General features: G+C 39.2%; 2 protein-coding genes across 3 annotated transcripts; both read left to right on the top strand.

The window, feature by feature from the left end:
• The first annotated feature begins 5,957 nt into the window (after positions 1–5,957).
• On the top strand, positions 5,958–9,686 carry LOC104925410 (YY1-associated factor 2). The gene is made up of 4 exons (XM_010739026.3): positions 5,958–6,146; positions 6,398–6,523; positions 8,468–8,620; positions 8,722–9,686. Exons 1-4 carry the CDS (start codon positions 6,121–6,123, stop codon positions 8,960–8,962), a joined length of 546 nt encoding a protein of 181 aa, XP_010737328.2. The 5' UTR covers positions 5,958–6,120; the 3' UTR covers positions 8,963–9,686.
• Positions 9,687–9,793: 107 nt separating this feature from the next.
• Positions 9,794–19,278, top strand: gxylt1a (glucoside xylosyltransferase 1a). 2 transcript variants are annotated; one of them, XM_019272611.2, is made up of 8 exons: positions 9,794–10,654; positions 11,203–11,298; positions 11,885–12,068; positions 13,053–13,184; positions 13,280–13,531; positions 14,086–14,209; positions 14,394–14,566; positions 18,096–19,278. In XM_019272611.2, exons 1-8 carry the CDS (start codon positions 10,476–10,478, stop codon positions 18,255–18,257), a joined length of 1,302 nt encoding a protein of 433 aa, XP_019128156.2. In that variant the 5' UTR covers positions 9,794–10,475; the 3' UTR covers positions 18,258–19,278. The 2 variants fall into 2 exon arrangements, with proteins under 2 accessions (XP_019128156.2, XP_019128157.2); XM_019272612.2 differs by lacking the exon at positions 11,203–11,298.
• The last annotated feature ends 2,515 nt before the right edge of the window (positions 19,279–21,793 follow it).

Genomic DNA, 21,793 nt, shown 5'->3' on the forward strand with positions numbered 1-21,793 from the left:
GCTTCTTTATAACTGCACAAAAGGCCTGACTGAAAAAATAACATGAGTTTACTGGGTGGATTAAAAAAGTTAGAAGAAAAGACGCGGCTGCATTTAGCACGGTAACTTTTGACAGTTTATTACAAGGAGCTTGCAGCGACGGTTAACTCATTTCATAACCTGGGGTAAACGTCACAAGAGCAAGCAGAGCTGCAGCGGACCTTGTGCAAGAATGAATCCTATGGACAGACTTCTGCCTTGTTGTCTGTTTATAGGATGATGTGAGAGGTGCAAAGCTGCCTCTTGACAGTGAACTTGCAGCATAAACTGTCCCTGACCCCCAACACTTAACTTATACTGTTCTCATGAAATGGACTGATTTTATTACATGGGTGCCATAAAAAAGTGCAGTTCAAATTTTTTTCAAGCCTGTCTTTAAAACAACAGTCAGGTGTCCAAATGTTCAGCGAAACAGTTTTGGTCGTGGTAATCATTCCTCCTGTTAGTACTGGCCGAGGGCCCATCCTTTGGCTTCCAATGGTAAATGAGGGTGGGGGTTAAAATCCACAGTCCTCCTTCTGTTTATCTTAAGTGAATATGAAGCTTCTGTAGTAAGTGAAAACTTTCAGGTGGGGGTCTTTAAAAGGTAAAGTCTTTTTGTACAGATTCCTTCAAGTGTTTCCTCCATCTGTTAGGGTTAGTAACTCAAAGAAGACGGTGCAAAAAAAGAATCTCACCTCAACTTCACATTTAACTTGTGTGAACTTGTTCTAATACATACAGTAGTCTACTGCACATATCTTTCGGTCCAACCTCAACAAAAGGGTTTCATGTTGTTAGAAAACTGAGCATTATGATAAATGTAAAATTGTCCATGGTCTGGTTAGGCGTCTAAAAAAACTGAAGCAAATCTGAGCTGAAGTTCAAATGCAGTGTTACCCTTGCCACGAACACTTCATCAATAAAAAGTGTGAGGGGACTTTGGTATGCTACAGAAGTATTTGCAGATGTATGACAGGTGCCAAATAAGCTCAATGAATTTTCATGGCCATGGTGTCCAGAAAATGAAGTTCTTTTTATACACATGGCTTACAGTAACTTGTTCCTAACTTTCTATGCACCATTACAGATTTAGGTTTTAAGACTTCAATTTAATTTAATGGCAGAACAGAAGGACACAGGAACCGGACGGCTCAGAATAACTGAGATGCGTGTGGGGTTTGACTGAAGAGGGAGTGGTCCAAGCTGTTTTTCCTCTCAGGGTGGGGTAAGGGGTGTAGGGCAGGGGAAGTTTGTGGCTGAGTGAGTAGAACTAGTGCCTGTGTCCCTTTCCTCTAGCCTGGTTTGACTCCTGGAAACGAGAGCCCAGGCCGGTAGACTGTTTACAGCTCAAGTGGCCAGTGGGAGAGCTGTGCTGTGTAGGGTTAACTCCTTTAGCTTATCTTAGAGCAGTGCGGTCACAGATGACTGAAATATGCTTCCATTTCACAAAGCTTTACTTTTCTGCCAAGCTTTTTGCAAACAGATTGTAATAACTGATAATTATATCCTTTATTCTAGATGGAAGTAAATCATTGAAAAAAAAAACCCAACAATTTAAAGTGATTTTTTAAGTTTGGTTAACCCATTTTCTTTCCAATTATGTTACATGCAAAGAAAGCCACACACCATGAGGGTCATTAAATCTTCCATCACGCCTTAAATCTTCACCTTTCCAGGCTGAACTCGGCCTCCACCTAGAGGCCCAGTTTTGTGTATGCGAAAAGATTCAGTGAAGCGCCTGACGATTCCACACAATAGTAATAAACAGAAATGACTTACCTTGGGACAAGTGAGCCTCAAATCATTTCTGCCATAACTGTTGGGAGTACGCCATCCTGAAAACACAAAACACATTACACATTCTCAAAAGTTCCCTGTGGATTTTGACCTCTAGTAGCCGATGAGTGTTTTTCTATGACTGGAAATTTCTTGAGGTTTATGTTAATATATCAGAAACTACAAAAGGGCAACAAGAACCTATTAAATGAATGACATGCATCAACTGTCGGACAAGTTTCTACTAATTAGCTATAAACGAGCAGACTATTCAACACTGTAATCTGTCCATCATCCCATCATTCTTTTTTTTTTTTTTTTTCACTTGCTATGATTTAAATGAGAAACTAAGCATACCAAGCTTATCTTACATTCGTGGGGGCGAGGAATATCTGCGAAAACTGCCATAGTTTTGGGCGTATCGTCAAAAAAACGATCACTGGGTGGTAATGCTTTCGCCGTGAGGGTCTCTTGCATCCTGGTAACCTCGGGGACCCACCGTACAACTTGTCATCGTTAAAGCCTCTGTTGTCAAGCTCCATCCCTGACTGAGACATGGGTTTCTCTTTTCAAACAATATTGACACTCGATGGACCGTCACCTGAAAATGACACAATATCATATTTTTGTAATTTTGTAGGCTAAGCAGATTTGGAGCAGATTTGGATCAACTCAACATAGAAAAACAGTGCTTTTCAAAGGTCCAAGAGTTCAGGGTAGATGGTATCCCCAAATTCAGAATCAAAACATGAACAGTTTCAATATAACACAAGAGAGATGTGGGGGTAGAATGTTTGATACTCCATACTCAAATAATATGGTCCTAATTGCTGGTCCTGACAGAACAAAGGGAATGGCGTTGGTTCGTAGAGCATTGCAGAACTGAAGTAATGCATTAAACAAATTGTCAGCCAGACTGAGACTGTTGGGCTGAAATCAAACAACCTTTTGGCCTCAAAAACAACAACACCTTCTTACTTCTTGTATCCATTGTGAAAAGCGCTTGTTCATATTCTCTTCTAGAGTTGCGACCACGCCATATGCCACTAGACAAAAAACAAGTGTTGTATGTTAGTCAGAGTTTATCGTACGGCTATAAGTCAGTAGAACGTGGTAGCAAGCTTTGAGAAGTTTTGATGTGAACTGGAATAGGACTGAAATAAGGCAGGCATGCGTGGGTGCAGTGTCTTTATCGCAGTGGATTCGGCTTCAGGCTTTCCATGTTACTTGCTGAGCCAAAAAAAAACAAACTGGGCAGTCAGTGTAACATCCCAGTGGAGGAAATGTCTTATGGAAGTCGGACAGCTTCTATTTTGACATTTCCACACATTCTCAACAGGCCTTGCCTCTGTTGCCAGACCTGCATATAGACCACTCAGGTGACAGTAGGATGGGAGGTAAAAAGCTGTCATCTGGACTTGAGCAAAGCAATTAGGCTATACAATAGATGGACAGTTTTATTCCTTCACTCATTACACCTGACATGATCCCCCCCTATACTAGGAAAATACATCACTCACTGGCCTGTCAGTAGACTTTGGAAAAACTCTGCAGCAGGTTTTGAGAATGGACATTCTCTTCACAAACCGTATCGGTCAAAGTCATTTCTGGGGTGAGTGTGTGGAGAAAAACAGGCTATTCACTCAGAGAAGATGTTTTTATTTATATAAAATATTTTGCACATGCACATTTCCACTGAGGTGATCACTGGTCAAGCTGCCCAATGTTTCCAGATTAATCCCAAGATTGGGTGCGGCCTGCAGTTGAAATCACTAGGAAAACCTTTTTTTTTTTCTTATTGAAGAGAAGAAAGAAATAACAATGAAAGAGCAAGAGGCTCCAGGGACAGATGGACTGAGGTTGAACTTTATAGGAGAAAATATGTGGGCTGTATCCGCTTACTGTTTGAAGGAGGATACGCTCAAGATGTCTCTCACAGAGAACGACGAACCTATGGAGAGGAAAAAAAAAACTGTGTAGCGGTGAGGACTGCACCTCTGTAGACATTTTTTTAAAAACACAACTTAAGACAATAACTGTATTCCTTAGTTCAAATGTGCATGCATTTCCATTCAAATGGATATTTTCCATAAAGGTTAGATAAAAATAAATGGAAATAATTCAACTCTTTGTTTCTTATTGCAAATGCATGTGTTTTTTGAACTGCAATGATAAATACTCATCAGTGAGACAAAAAGAAATGTGGAAAAAGTGCATCAATACAAATTAAAAATGCATCAATAATCGTTTTTAATCGAATCGTAATCGTAATCGAATCGATCGTGAGGTCCCCAAGATTCCCACCCCTACTTTTAGCCTGGCTTTTACCTAAGGTGCCTGACATTCACGGCTTTTAGAGTTTTTAGGTCCTGATCACTGCCCTGGTGTTCATTTACTGTAACAGTCTTATCTACTTTTCTGGCCAACTATTAATTCTTAAATATGCTTTTTTTTTACCCTTTAGGTCTTAATTTTGTTTTTATTTGTTTCATTGTTTGAGTTTTTATGCTTTTTTACTCTTCTTCTAATCTCTAGTTTTTTCATGCACCTGCTCTCTTACTTTAAGACTGTTGTTTTTGTTTTTATCAACTTTGTTTTTACTGTGAAGCTACAGTTCTGTATGAAAGGTGATATATAATATATATATATATATACATAAAGTTGAAGTTATAAGCTCAATTTGGACACTATACTTAAACACATAGATAAAAGAGCTGACACAACATATAGCAAAATAAATAATATTCAAGTGTCTGTAAGCTTAGCTATTATATCTATTGTTGTTAGATATGCTTTATTATATATTATTATATGGATTGTATATTATTATTATTAGTTATTTATTATGTGATATTATTATCACGTAGGATTAGAATGGTTTGATGCAACCCGAGCTGTTAGCGCACGACACACGCGAAATGAGACACTCACCAAATACTGATGTGAACGCCCTGACCAAAGCAAAGTGCGTTTTTTTTTTACATATTTCTCATGTGACTAAAGGCACGTTAACTAAGTCAACGTAATGTGCGAGTTGAAAGCAAAAAAAAAACACAAAACACACCACAAGTGTTTCCTGAGGGATCTTCTTCTTCGCTGGGCAGGTGCTTCCTGAAACAACGCGTCTGCTGCCCCCTCTGGGTGGCGACTGTCCCTGTGTTGTCCAAGTGTGGAAGAATTTGCGTCAATAAAAGTAGTAAACACTTCATTTATAAATGCTTGATTTTAAAGGTAAACGTATTGAAAATGAAGTATCACAAGTAACTGATTGAACAGAAGAAAGAAAGAAAGAAAGAAAGAAAGAAAGAAAGAAAGAAAGAAAGAAAGAAAGAAAGAAAATATGCCTGGCTAATTCAATTATATGCATTTACTTTTAAATATCTTCAAACAGGTATATGGACTGATGTAGTTATTATTATTTCCTGAAAAAAATGACAGCAGATCATACTTTGATGATAGTCTGTAACCATCCCTGCTTTCCACGTAGAGTCGCTGTCCACCTACGTGGTGCTGAACTATTCAAAAAGGCTGTAAATAAGATAGATAGATAGATAGATAGATAGATAGATAGATAGATAGATAGATAGATAGATAGATAGATAGATAGATAGATAGATAGATATATGATGGTTAAGATATAGAAATAGACAAATAAATGCTAACCAAATAAATAAATAAAAGTGAAAATGTTGTAACAGATTCAAATATATAAACAGAAAGAAATATAAATACAGTTCAAGTAAAAGCCAGATTACTTAATTTAAGACTTAGCTTAACTGAAGTCTTATAAATATGAACTCTTCTGAAGTATTGCAAACACAACACAGACATACAATATGTACTGAAAGACACGAGGTAGATGAAGCTATGGTGTATATATACTATCAAACTTCATCACTTTCTCATTATGTGTGTCTCATTCCACTTTTCAGTACTTTCCTTTTACACATGGTGACTGTCTCAGGGGCTGATAATGAAGGCAGCCCCACACTGTGCATGTGTTATCTCTGCACTCACTCCCCCTTCTTGCTGCTGTGACAGTTGAGTTTCCCCCGTGTGGGATCAATGAGGTTCATCTGATCCTGCAACACTTTTTTTTTTTTTTTTTTTTTTACAAAGCGTCGCGTCGCGTCTCTCTCCGTCTCTGTTGTGATTACATTACAGCCGATTGGGTGAGCGCGCGTCACGTGACCGTCCTCCGACGACAGCTGAGCAGCAGCAGCAGCAGCAGCAGCAGCTAGCGCTAAATGCGTTTTTCCTTCAACCTGTAACATTGGACCCTTTTTTTTTTTTTAACTCCACTGAGTACACGTTTTCCTAAAAATGGGAGACAAGAAGAGCCCCACAAGGTAAAAACCTGTCGCTAGTGTGTTTAAACGAAGACGCTCTCGGGACATTTGATAAACAGAAAGCTCGGTCAATGGATGGAGCATTTTTTTTTTTTACTGAACTGTTCATGGCGGCTGGCTGCTCCTTTAATGCGGGGCAACTGTTCAACCGAAAGCTCCCTTTTGGTTGTTAAAGAGTCGCTTTCTTTCCTGTTCTGGTCGTTTTTATCTAATAATTTAAAGTTTTTTTTTTGTTTTGTTTTTGTCTCAAGGCCAAAAAGACAATCTAAGCCATCCTCCGACGATGGGTACTGGGACTGTAGCGTCTGCACGTTCAGGAACAGCGCTGAGGCGTTCAAGTGCTTGATGTGTGATGTCAGGAAGGGGACGTCCACCCGGTAAGAATGAACCGAGGCTGTTTGTTTTGCACCACAGCAAGACTGCAGAACTATTTTAATGCATTAATAACAATTTAAAAAAGTAAATTCACTTAAGGACACGTATCTATTACAAATAGCCCTGAAATAAGTCCTATATTCATCACTTTTTGGAGACTGTAGTTCATGGTCAGGGCCAGTATTATTTATAGATAGATAGATATACTTTATTTATCCCAAGCTGGGAAATTATAGTGCAGCAGCAGCATTACACAAAGTGACAAGTGACAACAAAGAATAAAAATATACTATAAAGCAAAATATTATCTTTAGGATTTAGCAAATCTAACAACTGTTTAGGGGAACAAATCTAAATAAATTCAGTATTTTCACACTTGTTTAGGGGAACAAATCTAAATAAATTCAGTATTTTCACACTTTTTTTGTTTTATTTCTGGCTTTTATGCTGTTAAATTCACACAGCATGCAGCTTGGTATTTAACTTGACATTCACCATGTTCCTTTCCAAAGCGGTGATGAATAATAACTTACAACATTTACTTGTGTGCTGAACATATAATAACTCTATTGCACTTTTTCCTCAGCTGTATTAATTTTACAGCCATGCACTTTGCAAGATTAATCGTTGACAACAGCTACAAAACATGACCGTGCTGCTTTCTTCTTACAGACACTACTTCTGTGATTTAATTTATGGAGGACATTATGTGCATACATCTCATTTCAACCACATGCAAAGAAGCTGGGATTTCAGTTAAATATAGATGGTTTAATATCCCCCCCACCACATTTATATCACTGAGGGTAAGGCACACTAAATACTACAAACAACCCTCACTCAGTGTAACACAACATAATCTACAGCCTCCATTGACCGTAGTTGAATCAGAACCTCTCAGACTGTTTAAGCACACCCCTACATGAGGCGGGAAGGTGGGATTTACTGCAGAGCTGTTGAATTACACTGCTGTTTGGGTACTTGAGGACAGGGCGGGAGGGTGCAAAGCCACAGAGAAGTCTTGAATTAGCATAGACTGCAGTACATCCACTGAACTGTTACCTGAAGGTGAATGAGGGTCACAGAGGGTTCACTAGTACTCCTGAAACAAAGAGGAAGTAGTTTGGAAATGTGAAATAATGTAACGTAGAGGAAAAGTAAAAAGTGCAACTTCTTCAGTACAATAATGTCATATGTTGAGATTGGCATAAAGTTTGCAATAGAGTTGCACAAGATTACACTTTTAGAGCACAACCAGTACCAGAAATCAGTTTATGGTGAACTTGTATTTGAGACTTCCACTCCCAGGCAGCAGAATTAAATTACCATTGGTTTCTACAGCATGAAAAAAAAAAGAGGCAGATAGTGGTCATTCTACAGTATTAATACCTTACGTTTGTTGGGGGGGAAAACAAACTTTGTTTTGGCTAGGCCTGGACTGCCAAGTTCACAGGAAAGCAGTTTTGTTTGTTTTCTGTAATCCTGTTCATACTGGCTGTGAAAAGAAAATCTGAAGCTTCAAGTAATCTGAGTTAATCATATCAGGTATCTTAAAAAGTTACAAGTTTCCTTGTGTTTCCTACGGTGGCGGAGCAGTAACCCATATGGGGAATTTGGTACTAAAAAAGACTAACTTTGGAGAATAAAATCAAAGTTACTCTACTTTTTAGGGTGAAAGTCCCTCTTTGTGTTACTACACCTCCACTGCAGGTTATACTTTAAAAGCCTGTACTAAGACTGTAGAGTAATAATTACAGCAAGATATATCTGGTACTGTGACTACTGTTTTACCATCTTGATCTCTGACCCTCGTTGTCATATTGAATGGCTACAGTTATAGTTAGTTCAGCAGTGCAAGCCACGTGCTCGCCCTACTTGCAGTTTCAGTGATATAAATGTAACTCAAAGGTCAGTGACTTCTTTTTTTTGGTGTGTGTCTTTTTCAGAAAACCACGGCCTGTGTCTCAACTGGTTGCACAGCAAGTAAATCAGCAGTTTGCACCACCCACACACCCCAAAAAGGAGAAGAAAGAAAAATCGGAGAAAGACAAAAGCGATAAAGAACCAACACTGAAAAAGAAAAGCCATAAAAAGTTGAGGTAATGAACTCGTCATATCTTTGCCACCCACTTAACTATTTATTGTCCTCCAAGCAGTTTTCAAATCTGTTCTTTTCTTCTTTTGTTTGTCTCTTCACCAGGCCCAGGTTAAAAAACATAGACAGGAGCAGTGCCCAGCATCTAGAGGTCACCGTTGGAGACTTGACTGTAATAATCACAGACTTTAAGGAGAAAGCCAAACCCATGTCTACTCCTACAAGTGCCGCCTCAGCAGACCAACACAGTCAAAGCGGCTCAAGCTCTGATAACACTGAACGAGGGGTCTCCAGATGCTCTTCGCCGCACGGGGAAGGCTCGCCGGTTAACGGAGAGGCTCACTAACCTTTACACTTCCAGTTTCGCACAACCCCGTTCTTCTGCACTCTCAACAGCCTCAACCAGAGATTAAACTTCAACATGCACGTTTTTTTTTCTTCTTCTTCTTTTTTTTTAAACACGACTATAAATGCCAATATGATAGCATTCACCTCCATTCAGGGGGTTGTATTTCTCACTGCCTTCCCATGATGGTGTCAGGACAGATGCTGCATCAAAGAACTGTGGCAGCAATATCTACCATGATGAACTGAAAAGAGAAACTGTAGCATTAAATCGCGGATATCAGTGGAACTGTGCCACATGTTAGTGGTGACCTCAGTGTTACGTCAGCATCGCACACAGTCGGTCGTCGCTGCACAAAATGAGTGACGCGTTACGGAAGAAAACACGAAGACGTCATCTCAGAATTGTAGTTTTTAAATCTTGAACTTTGTTATCGTTATTTGCACTTAATGGCATCCTACGTTCACGATAACATCATTTTAGCATTATTTCCACTTTTGCCGTTATCAGTCAATCATAACACTGTCGGTGACTGGCCTCATCCAGCTCTCATTTTTATGCCATTTGATGCGGTTATCATTTGTTTTGCTGTTTAACATTTGAGTACAAATATTGAATAATTATTCTAACTATGCTTCTCCTTCACTTGGTAGAGTTGAGCATGATTTAATCTATAGAATGGTTTATATTGTAAAATAATGTTAAATAAAATAAGTTGTAGATACTTGGATGTTTTTTAATTTTTCAATGTAAACGGGAAGAGTTGCATGTATGCTTTTTTTTTTTTTTTTAACAGATGCAAAACTAATTCTTTGATAAATTAAGACGTGAAAAGGGACCGGACTTGGTATTTAACTTGACATTCACCATGCTTCTTTCCAAAGCGGTGATGAATAATAACTAACGACATTTACTTGTGTGCTGAACATATAATAACTCTGCTACTTGGGCAAAATATTGCACTTTTTTTCTCAGCTATATTAATTTTACAGCCAATGCACTTGGCAAGATTAATCGTTGACAACAGCTACACAACATGACCGTGCTGCTTTCTTACAGACACTACATCTGTGATTTAATTCATGAAGGACATTATTTGCATAGATCTCATTTCAACCACATGCAAAGAAGCTGGGATTTTAGTTTAAACTGTTAAAAGTCACTTCCTAGCTATGTCTGATGCCCATCCTGTCTGACGTGAATGATTTATGTACTTAACTTCTGCACCCAGTTTCAAGTTTGTAGCTTATCTCGCTGTAATATAAATAGTTAGTTTATGAATGTGTAAATGCAGCTGTCAAGTGTAAACACACTAACGCTGACAGGTGGTGGTAGATCAAACGTGTGAAACAGAAGTGGGTGGAGCGGGGGAAAACTGTAAACACCGACTGTGCTCTTTGGCTTTACCTTCTGACTTGATGTATGAGATGGATTAGTTTAGCTGCTAGTACAGCTAAAGATTAACAAAAAAATGCTCAGTTAGCGCATAAAAAAACAACTTTTAAAACGCAAAATGCGATGCTATCTTCACGCATTTCTCCTCTGCGTGCTTTTCACCTTCTTTTCGCTCTTGTATGTGTTCAATCAACTCGCCTCCACCTTGGAGGACAGAGACGACTGGAGCCTGAGAGAGCAGCGCGACACCGACGGGCACCTTATCAGGAAAAGCCCAGGACTGGAAGGCCTTGACAGGTAGCTTTTAGCCAAGCCAAGCTACTGCTGTCACCTAGCGTTCATTTAACTCCACAATTGAGCTCATTTGTAAATTTATTTTTTTAAGTTGTAGCTGGATACATTTGAAGTTTCTATACATTTAGTGTATTTGTTTTGGTTAAATAATACAAGTTGAAACGTCGGTTGACGTGCTAACGTTGCAGCTAACGTTTACAGCACAGACGTTACTAACGTAGCTGGATAAATTATATAAACTAATACGGTATAATGAGCGTTTTAACTGGGTTTAATTGTTTAAACCGCTGTTATGTATTGAAAATGTGTAATACTAACTTGTACAAATGTATTAGCAAGTTAGTTAATTGATTATCCATTAACGTTTCTGCTAATTGGCTAACTCTGTGCCCCCCCTATAAGCTTTTGGTTGGATTAAAAGCTCCGCCACCTGTTAAACATACTAACTTTAGGAGGCAGTTAGATCTGTGTAGTATCACCACAAAAACACATATAATACTGATTTATTTTAACGCCGGAGGATCCAAAAGATCATGTTTTTATTCTGTCAGGTGTAAATCACTGGCAGTTTCTTACTGGGATCCATATTGGAGACAGCCTGCTGATGTTTGTGGAGTGAACTGCTTATTGGGATCATCTCTTATTAGGTATGACTGATTTTGTGCATCTCTGAACAAAGATAACAATGTTCTCTAACGATCAACTTCATACTTTTTCACCCATTTCCTGTAGGTCCACAGTTCAGCACAACAACTGCTGCGTTCAGCGACCCCTGTGACTACTCTTGAATCTTATCGGATCTTATTATGCAATGCTATATCAATCTATAGATTGGCATCACCATCAAACATTTCAGGGCAATCCTACAAACAGTAATGCAGTCACAGTTTTCTCGAGTTAAACCTACGCTGGCATCATCAGATTGTGATGTGATATCTTGCCATACTTTGCCATGTATACAGAGATATGATTGGTGGTTATATTTTGGATTTGTAAACCCTTAAAGTAGTAGTTTACAAGGAGCACATGGACGCAGCATAAAACATGACTGATTATTACTATTATTATTATTATTATCCAAATCACAGGTCCAAGTATCACACAGCTGAGTCCAGCTGCTGATCTCTCCATTACTTTGTTCTCTTCCACTTGTCAGCGTTTCCATGCTGTTGTAAGTATTAAAGGTGGGGTTGATTATTACTCATGCGTTTTTACTTTTGTCTTGGCTCTTAGAGAGAGGTCAGACTCTGCAGCCAAGAAACATATCGATGAGAGAAGTCACCTGGCTGTGGTGGCCTGTGGCCCCCGGCTAGAGGAGACTCTCACCATGCTGAAGTCTGCTGTTCTCCTCAGCAAAAAACCTCTGCACTTTTACATCTTCGCTGAGGATGACCTACATGACAGCTTCAGAAAAGCCGTAAGTGTTCTCACTTTCACGTACCCGTGTATTCATTTTATGGACGTACACAATTAGGGCTGGGTATCATTTAAAAATTTTCGATACCAGTACCGATACCAGTACCCTTAAAATGATACTGATACCAACTGAGTACTTCATTCGATACTTTTTTTCAGCTTGATTCGATATTAATCATGTGAAAACAAAAGCAATTGGTTGCGTAAATGTCACCAGCATCTCGTGATTGAGGGTATCGTCTGACAGGCACAGTTTCAATACTACTTGGTACCGGGTTGTTTTGGTCGACACCTGAAAAGTATTGAGTACCGATACCCGGCCCTATACACAATTGCTGTTACAACTAAACTAACTATGTTATAAGAATTTCTTAGAGTGATTCTTCAATAAAGAAGATCGGATTTGAAGTATCAAGGTTTAAGTTGAATTTATTATTCTTGTACAAGAAGGAGCGTTTCACAGTGCAACACACAGAAGGGGGTTACAGAGAAAAAGGCTCTAACAGTTGGTTCCTATACAATCAATAATGGGCTGTCTTAACCCCTGCAAGTTGTTAACAGACAATTTGCATATATAGCATCTAAACGTTTTTCTTCTGCCTGAATCAGTAGTCAACATATCCCCAATTGACCCTCGTTCTGTTCTGGACTTCCTCTATTTATGAACTTTACCTTACCCTGCCAGCCTTAGCAACAAAGTCATATTAGAGAAGTAAAAACAGAACATGTAAGAAACAGGAACTCACATACACATTGTATGATTTCAAACATCTGAAACACAGTATAAACCTAATTTTTTATAACAAACTAGATTTGTGTTGCAACGTTCGACAGGTGTATGAGATGATACGTGTGTTTTTTCTGTCTTATCTTTTGTTTGCTTTTAGTAACGGTGAATAATAAATTATGGGATTTTTGGAGCTCTGAAGTTGTTGAATGTTTTAATTATAGTTTTTTTGTTTGTGTCTCTCTTTTTTTTTTAAAGCTGGTCTCTTGGCCCAGGGCAGTTCAGACCAAATTTAACTTCACCATATACCCCATCACTTTCCCCAAGGAGAATGCAAACGAGTGGAAGAAGCTCTTCAAACCTTGTGCCTCTCAGAGGCTCTTCCTGCCTGTAAGTCTAGAGTCATCCATCATGCATGTAACTTGTAATAATTGACGTTTGAAAAAAAAAAAGGTGCTCATAAGTTGTTTTTTGTGCGTTTCCAGCTGATCCTGAAGGAGGTGGATTCTTTGCTCTACGTGGACACAGATATCCTTTTCCTGCAGCCAGTGGAAGACATCTGGGCCCTTCTTTCTCATTTCAATTCGAGCCAATTAGCTGCCATGGCTCCAGAGCACGAGGAGCCACGCATCGGCTGGTACAACCGTTTCGCTCGCCACCCTTACTATGGCAAAACGGGCATCAACTCAGGAGTCATGCTCATGAACATGACGCGCCTCAGGGACAAATTTTTTAAGGTGACGCACCCCCTTGTATAATTTTTTTCAGAATGTTAACCACTTTCCGCTGCTACGTGCTGAACGTTTATATTTCAGCTTGCCAGTTTTAATAAACTGATAACTGATATACATGTAGAACAGTGCTCGTCTATGAGGTAACAGAAGAAAAGCACGGCTCAGTGTTGATGCAAATGTAACAACACATTTAAAGTGGGCCATGTCAGTGTCGGTTGGTTGTGTCATTTAACAACTTTTTGATATTCATTTTTACATAATCCTCATTTATGTAGTAATATGATGTCATATTAAACATCAACATCTAAAATTTAGTACTTGACGAGGCCTCAGCTGTAGCTGCACCACCAAAATCAACCAGCTGAGGTCACTCTTGTAATTCTTTCTAAACCATTACAAATATTGCACGTTCAATAGAGTGACAGAAGAGTGTCTTTGATTTGATGTGCAGTGTTGACAAAGGGATTCATTTTCCAGAATTGCATGTTCATGGTTTTCTGATGTAAAATTATATGAATGCTCTCTTGATTGCTGTGTTTTTCCTTTTTTTTGTTTAGAACGACATGACAACAGTTGCACTGCGGTGGGAGGAAATCCTGATGCCCCTTCTCCAGAAGTATAAACTCAATATCACCTGGGGTGACCAGGATCTTCTGAACATCATATTTCACCATAACCCAGGTCTGTGTAACCACATGCATGGAATAATTTTAGATGTCAATCTTATGTCATGTATGACACAAACATTTGACACTAAAGATGTTTGTTGTTTTGGACATTTACTATCAAACAAACAAATATTTGAGGGTTAATCCAGTTTTTTATGATCCTTATCAAACTGGTCATGTCTCTTTCTGTGTTACAGAAAGCCTGTATGTGGTCCCCTGCCAGTGGAACTACCGTCCAGACCACTGCATTTATGGCAGCAACTGTCAACAGGCTGAACAAGAAGGTGTCTTCATTCTCCATGGAAACAGGGGAGTTTACCACGATGACAAGCAGCCAGCGTTTCGAGCTGTCTACGAAGCCATCCAAAAGGTAGAGACAGTCTCTTTTAAATTGAAATGGCTTCTCTGAACGTCTGAGTTTTTCTTTGTCAAGAGTATTCCAGAGACGGGCTGGTTTAAATTGTTAAATCAATGTTGTAATATATTCTCTGCCTTAACAAAATGATGCAATTCACTTGCCTTGTAACATATTATAATAACGATGTGACAGCTGGGATGGAAAAGTTTTGTTCCTGTCTCGGTTGGCATCAACCGACAGCATATTTTGACTTTATCGCTTTTGGAGATGTGTCCACCACGTCTATCTAATTAACGCTGTTTTACCTTTTTGTCAACACTTTCTTCTGCTTTAAAAGGTGACCCAAGTTCACTTCCAACACTTCCCTATAGTGAGCTCTGTACGGCTGTAAAACACACCGGGTGTGGTTTGAGATGGGGCAGCAAGTCTGTTTGATTCCTCTGTCTGTGAGCTCTGCTGCCCTGTTACACCGTGGACGAACTCCTCCCCACAGGCCAAGAGGCAAATGTCACTATCGGGCCTCTAGGTTCCTATCATTTCTTTCCTATTTTCCATCCACTTTCTTCACCGGTTATGTTAACTGAAATTATTCTTTGTGGTAGGAGAGGGATTTGGACTTGGACATGCGAGCCAAAAACTGCAGACTGACTGGCTGTTGTCTTGTTTATTTCTGCTGTTGCCTGTTGGACAGGAAAAAAACGTCAACCGTTTATCATCCTTATTGACTTCAGTTTTATCACAATCCCATATGGAGACATTTTCTCGCCAAGATCTATTCCAGACACAGCCAACTGAACAACTTAATGCAAGGTGAATTAATATTCGAAAGACTTTTGTTTATTGTAGTGGGGGAGTGAACATTTTTATAGGCTTTCTTCCTGGTGCCTCTGTTTCTTCAGAGGGCCATTGTTTTGGTAGACCAGACTATTTGGAGAAACATTTACTAAGTCATTACATTATCAATAGCCACTCCAGGCCATTGCTTTTCTCTTACGGATGCTTCCGTCCACCAGTGCTTAATCAATAGTCTGTTAAACATTTCCGTCATCCTGTCTTAGCTCTCCCAAACTGGACCAATCAACCCCGTCCTGCTTCGACCACTGAAACAGCTGATTGTGAAATTTTAGAATTTAATCTAACATTTCTGTGAGTACATTACTAATTGTGGAGTGCGAAGATATCAATACCAACGTTTGGAGGCCTGAACTTAAGTTAACACCACCAGCACCAAGAACAGTAGATCTTTTTAAAAAAAACGTGCCATTTAGATTCTGTCTATGTTTGTCACTGAATATAACGAAGCCACAGTTAAGAGAACATATACATATATAAAATATACATGAGGGATGAGGCTTGTTATATTCTACAAATCCCATGAAATGACCAAATCCAACAATGCATTGGTCCATCTCGAATACTTTCTAACTTCCCCAGACTGTCTGCAGAAGCCCAGAACCTGAGCCCGTTCCCTCCTACCGAAATCATAAATCTTAAAAAAAAACAAAACAGGTTTTGAAACCAGTAATTAATTCACTAGAACACCAGGGCCGTATAAGTATCAGTGGAACTGGAGGAAATACTGTATTTGTCTTTTTCCTGCTGCAGACTCTGTGCTCTAGTTTTAGTATTTATGGTTAGCAGGATGGTGTCTGTGGGACTAACTTGAAATAAATTACAGTGCCCGTGGTCATCATAATGAAGAAACACGTCAGTCAGTCCAACCGTGTTGCTCGCTGATGTGTTTTTAATTGTTTTTGGACAACAATAGAAAACAACAAAGGAATTGCAGCAATTTATTTTTGGTTTTAGACTTTTCACTGGATTTGTTGACCGTAAGAAAACTCACCACCCTCATTAAACATTATCAGAAATGTAGCATCCTTAACTTGGTACGACACCCTGCGGAGTACTCCCAGTGCCTCAAAAATAAAAACAAACAAACAAAAAAAAAAAGCGTGACATCTGTCAGGGGTTACTCTCGCAATCAGAGCTTATAAGTCCGTCATCGGTGAGCGAGCAAGTCAGCTGGAGAGCTCTCTCCCGGCTCACCTTCGATCCGCTCGTGTTGATTTCAGCACAACGGTCAACATGCAGGCAGCAATCGGGGGGGAGAGCAAGGGAAGCTTCATTAGCTGGTCTCCATCCATTACCGCCACAGGGCCCAGCCCGGCCACTATCAGTGCGGGCAATGTTCTCAGCCATTAGGTAAACGAGCAGGCTTCATTATGGGCCACTCGGCCCTTATTCCTCCATCAGTCTCTCAGACAGCACAAACACACATGCAGCATCCCGAAACGGCACACACTAGACTCCACCTGATTTTTACGAGGTGGAGGAGTGCTGCAGTTTGTCATTAGTAAGCATAAACGGTGTCCTGTGTTAAGCAGATGAATGTATGACACAGGTCTTTGTAATACAATTAGCTCATTAGAAATAAAGAGCCCAGTCTAACTGGAGACTGTTTCATCCTTTGTTATTCTAAACTATATTTTGTTGAAGCTTTTATCAGCACTTCCTCCCACTTTGTTTCCCACTCAGTCCTTTGAGGACAGCATCCTAAAGCCTGGAGCTGGCGATTCTGGAGGAAACTCTCATTTCCATCCCACCAAGAGCTCCTTAGTCAGTCCAACTCCCAAAGGCAGGCTCTCCCAGCCAGCCAGCCAGCCAGCAGAGGAGCTTGCAATAAAGGGCACTACCATTACCCAGCCAAGCCCACAGAAGAGTTGTAAAATCTTTAGTGCCGATGCTAGTTTGAGACATCACGATGGTTGTGTGGACAGCGCACCAGCAGCATCCACATAAAAATCGATAGGACGCTGTTAATGGTGCTTTATTGCCTGCTGCAGTATATGAAAGATAATAAAGAAAGTGCGCTTTGAGTAACCTAATGCTTGGCCAAACTGGAGTCAAATGAGATGCTGTAAAAAAGTGATTTCGTCTTATTTACTAGAGCAGTAAAAGAACGGTGCACCTCAGTCTTAAAGCAAAAAAAGACTGCAATGCGCACTGTATGTGCCGTATTTACATAAAATATGTGACAAAAACTAATATGAACTGAAGCGCTCAAAGGTTTATCTTTGTTGTTCAGTTGGCGACACAAAAACATACAACAATAAAGCATATCTGGAACGTTGCAGCTGAAGCTTTCGCCGACGCTGTCACGCCTTACCGAGCCCATTCCTGTGTGGTTGTGGTAACAGGTATTCGTCATCCAAACACACTCCGAATTGACAGATGTGAATCAAATGCAGAATGTTATTGCCTTGAACTGACAGTGATAAAAGTGGCATTTTTAATTCGTGTGATTTGAACGCGGTTCTTATTGCTCCATCATGACCATTGCGGGCGGCAACAGGTGCAGAAACACACGCTTCAGCTTTTTGTTTGTTTTTTGAAAAAGCTTCTTTCTTTTTTTTTACTTGAGTAATATCAGCAACAGAAGAAGATCTGAAATTAAAGAGACCCGTGCATTTACAAAGCTCTAATCACATCTGAAATTAGAAATGTAACATGCACTTATCCTTTTTTCTCTTCACCGCAGTACCCGTTCGGCGAGAACATGGAGACCTCACTGCTTCACCCGCTGGAAGCGTCGCTACAGTCCACCACAAATACTTACTGCGGAAGAGCCAGTCACCTGTTTACCAAGAAGTTAAAACAGAGCATCGTGTCTGTTCAACAAGATGTCACACAGAGAAGATGATCAACGCAGCACTACTGATATCATTCCATGATTAGCGTCTAATTAGCGACTCGTATTTAACACACTCCTGTGGAGACAATGAGCTGGATGACAAACAGACTCAGGTCAACGCCGAAACCATCATCTGTTTACAAACTGCATATTAAGAATGTGGAAATGTGGGGGGATGAAAATCTGCGGCACAGGTTCGACTTTTGTATTTTTCAAATGAACGCCAAATGTTTGTACACGACTGCCAAGGGAACACACAATCAGGTCACGAATGCTTTCTCACCGTGGTGGAAGATGCACTGAATCCACTTTGCCCTGTAGAGATTTTTAGACTTCATAGCTGATTTAAAAAAAAGGGACACTTTTTTATATTCCAGACAATCAGGTTGGATTATTTGTTCTTTTAATAAGGAACCTGCGACAACTTACTTGTTAAACGTGTACATTGTCTGTGGTCTTTGGGGGGAAAAGAAGCAGCGGGGTACTTAAATACGCTGTTCTTATCGAGAGTATTTTATTAGAGCTGTTTTAATATAATTTTGCATACAGGCCTTGTACTGGTATTTTTGTCACTCCAGTATGTCATGTTCATTGTTTTCAGGTACTTTGAGTTTAGTTATTCAGGAATTCTCTTCCTGATTTTTTTTTTAAAAATGCTCAAAGAATACTGTAAACTAGAATCTGATCAGTATTTATTGTTTCTGGACATATGTGAAAGGAAGTACTTTTGATGTCTTCCTTAAGGTTGTCATGTCATATACTCTGGTATGGGATTTTTCAAAGCACATTGTATTAGAGTTTCATGAATTTCAGTTACTAATATCAGCACTTTTTTTTTTTTTTATAACTGGAACAATATCATAGGGAGCCAGATGGCATCATGAAATCATCTGCTCCCTGACAGGTTTAGCACAAGTTTGCACTATTGATCTGAGAAACCGAGCAGTGGAACAACGCGCTCGTATCCGTGATTTAGATGTTTAAATGTATATCAAATGAATGATAAATAAATATTTTATTCAAATTGTAATTCTGTCTATGATGTAGTATGTAGTAGATCTAAACTGCATGAATGCTCGTGAAAAGGTTGAATTGAAAATGTCACTGCATTTTAAATGTGACACAGCCCTAAAGTGTGTGATATGCATTTGAATTAATTGTTGCTTCAAAGGGAAATGTACAATATTCTGAGCTGCAAATATACTTTTTTTTAAATTAAGGAAGTACAACATTTCTTTGTAATGAGGCTAATTAATTCATTTGTAATTATTTGACTGAAATTCCTGGAAATCCTGGTTCTATTTGGAAAAAGTTACATTTCATTTTATTTTTCAGTCTTTATCGTCCAGCCGTTATCACCACTTTGCATAAACCATACTGGTTCCCCACAAAGACCGAGCATGTGCAATGTCGTAGACGGCAGCAGCAGCAGCAGCAAGCAAGTTGAAAATAGGAAATTAATGTGCAAGTGTGAAGACTTCAGAAAGTGTTGTTACATGGCCAAAAAAGGAGCTGATGTGTCTGGGTCAGTAGCCTCTGGCTCTTCATTTCACAGGCAGATTGACGTGACGTGCCTGGAATATGCAGTAGATCTGCCTGATGAATTTAAAAGGGTCTATTCTAAGAAGCTCTTGGATATAATTCTTTCTTTCTTTTTATTGCAAAGAAATTACAAAGTGTGCAGCGAGTTTTTTTGTATTTCAAGAAATTATTCGCTCACAAGTTCTACAAGTTATATCTAGAGATCATTTTTATAATGTGAAACCCAGTAGAAACCCAGCACAGCAGTGAAGCTACAAAATGTTTATATTAGCCAATCCATGATTGTATTACATCAAAAACAGAGATTCAGATATGGTTGATTTAATTGGATAAAGATGGTAATATGCTAAAGGCTCTAAGGAAGGCTTATAATTTGTAACTGAGAACCTCTGTGATGATTGTAGTACTTTTTCTACTCCCACTTCCAGTAGTCTTTAAGGGGTTAAGCATATTAGGGTTTTTTATGGATACAAAAAAGCCTTGCACAAAAAAAACTATAGGTCTTTCTACCATGAAGTACACATTTGCAGAAAAAAATCCCAAAACATCATTAAATACCCTCACGCCAAACCCTTAGTTTACAACTTCGATATGCATATTCAGTTTTTTAGGTAGAAAGGCTAATGCTGCAACTGCCTGGTTTCAACCCCCCGCCCCCCGAGTATAATGGTGATTGAGGTCTCATTTTCAGCCTAACAGGAACTGCCAATGGATTATTCATGTTATTGCTTGCACCACTTGGCCTCCGTAATGTTCAATAGCGATTTAAAGCCTAGGCATAAATTAAAACAGTCGGAGGGAAACGGCTCAACACAGTAGAGTAACAAGGGTCACAAAGTAAGGATTATGCAATATTAGGCAGTGCGTAGTCATCAACGTCCTCTTTACTTGAGGGGAGTGTGGGACTTACATCATCAACAGTTATGTGCAGAGGACATTTACCGTTTCAAAATGTCCATTCCATATCCATTACATCTGAGATCGGACTTTAAAAAAGATGAATGTAAACGAAAACCATGCACACACCATTTCCCCACTCATGATCTAGAATTTAGTAGAATATCCACTGAGAATGTGCGTGCACACCATGCATATGCACAGTTTTCCACAAGAGGACTATTATACGGTAAGTATTGCAAAGGTTTGCAGTATTTAATTTCTTTGACTACTTGGGGCCAGGGAAAACAAAACATGTCATCACCTTTTAAGTTGATATGGCGAACTTGTAAAAAAAGCAGTTGCATATTTACATATCCAGCAGTTACGCAGCATTATCATTTATTCGGAGTCTTGTTTTTTGCCAATGTACGTCTAATATTCACTCACCTTTTATGTCCTGAGGGAAATATCTGGTTAGTTTTCGAAATGTCTGCTGAGGCCAAACCAACCTTTGCCATAAATGAAATCTAAATATAGTGATATAGCTGGTTCTGCTTATTTTCCTTATTACTCTAAATGTCCCTCTTTCTCACAAGGATCTGTCGAGTCAATCTCTTTAAAGCTGCATTATTAAATGTTTGGGCATTAGGGAACAGATAAACGGCTGTCACTGCCATGGCTTATAAAGTCTTTATGATATTAGCGAAGACAACCTGTAGGTAAGTCCGCAACATGTCTTGTTTCTAGCTACATAGCGAATATTTTCTAATATGTCTAATATTCACTCTCCATTTAGGTTCTGTTTTGGTCTCTTTGGTTTGCTAAATGAACAAATCCCTCCCGCTTCATGTCTGTCTTTTGGTGCTGGATAGGTAGGGTAGAGTGATGATGAGTAAAATACAATGCGACAACAACAAAAATGTGAACATTCATACCTCAGACAACAGTGTTAATAAAAGTCATCAAGCTTCCTCAGGCAAAAAAGTGTTTGATTTATATGACATGACATGTTTTTTCACATCATTTTTACATTCAGAAGACTCTACAGCCAACAAATGAAAGATACAGATGCACATCAGAGTATATAAAGTACATTTGTGTGTATCACATACATCAAATGAATG

Source organism: Larimichthys crocea, chromosome XXI (genome assembly GCF_000972845.2).
Source record: "Larimichthys crocea isolate SSNF chromosome XXI, L_crocea_2.0, whole genome shotgun sequence".
Classification (NCBI taxonomy): Eukaryota; Metazoa; Chordata; class Actinopteri; family Sciaenidae; genus Larimichthys; species Larimichthys crocea.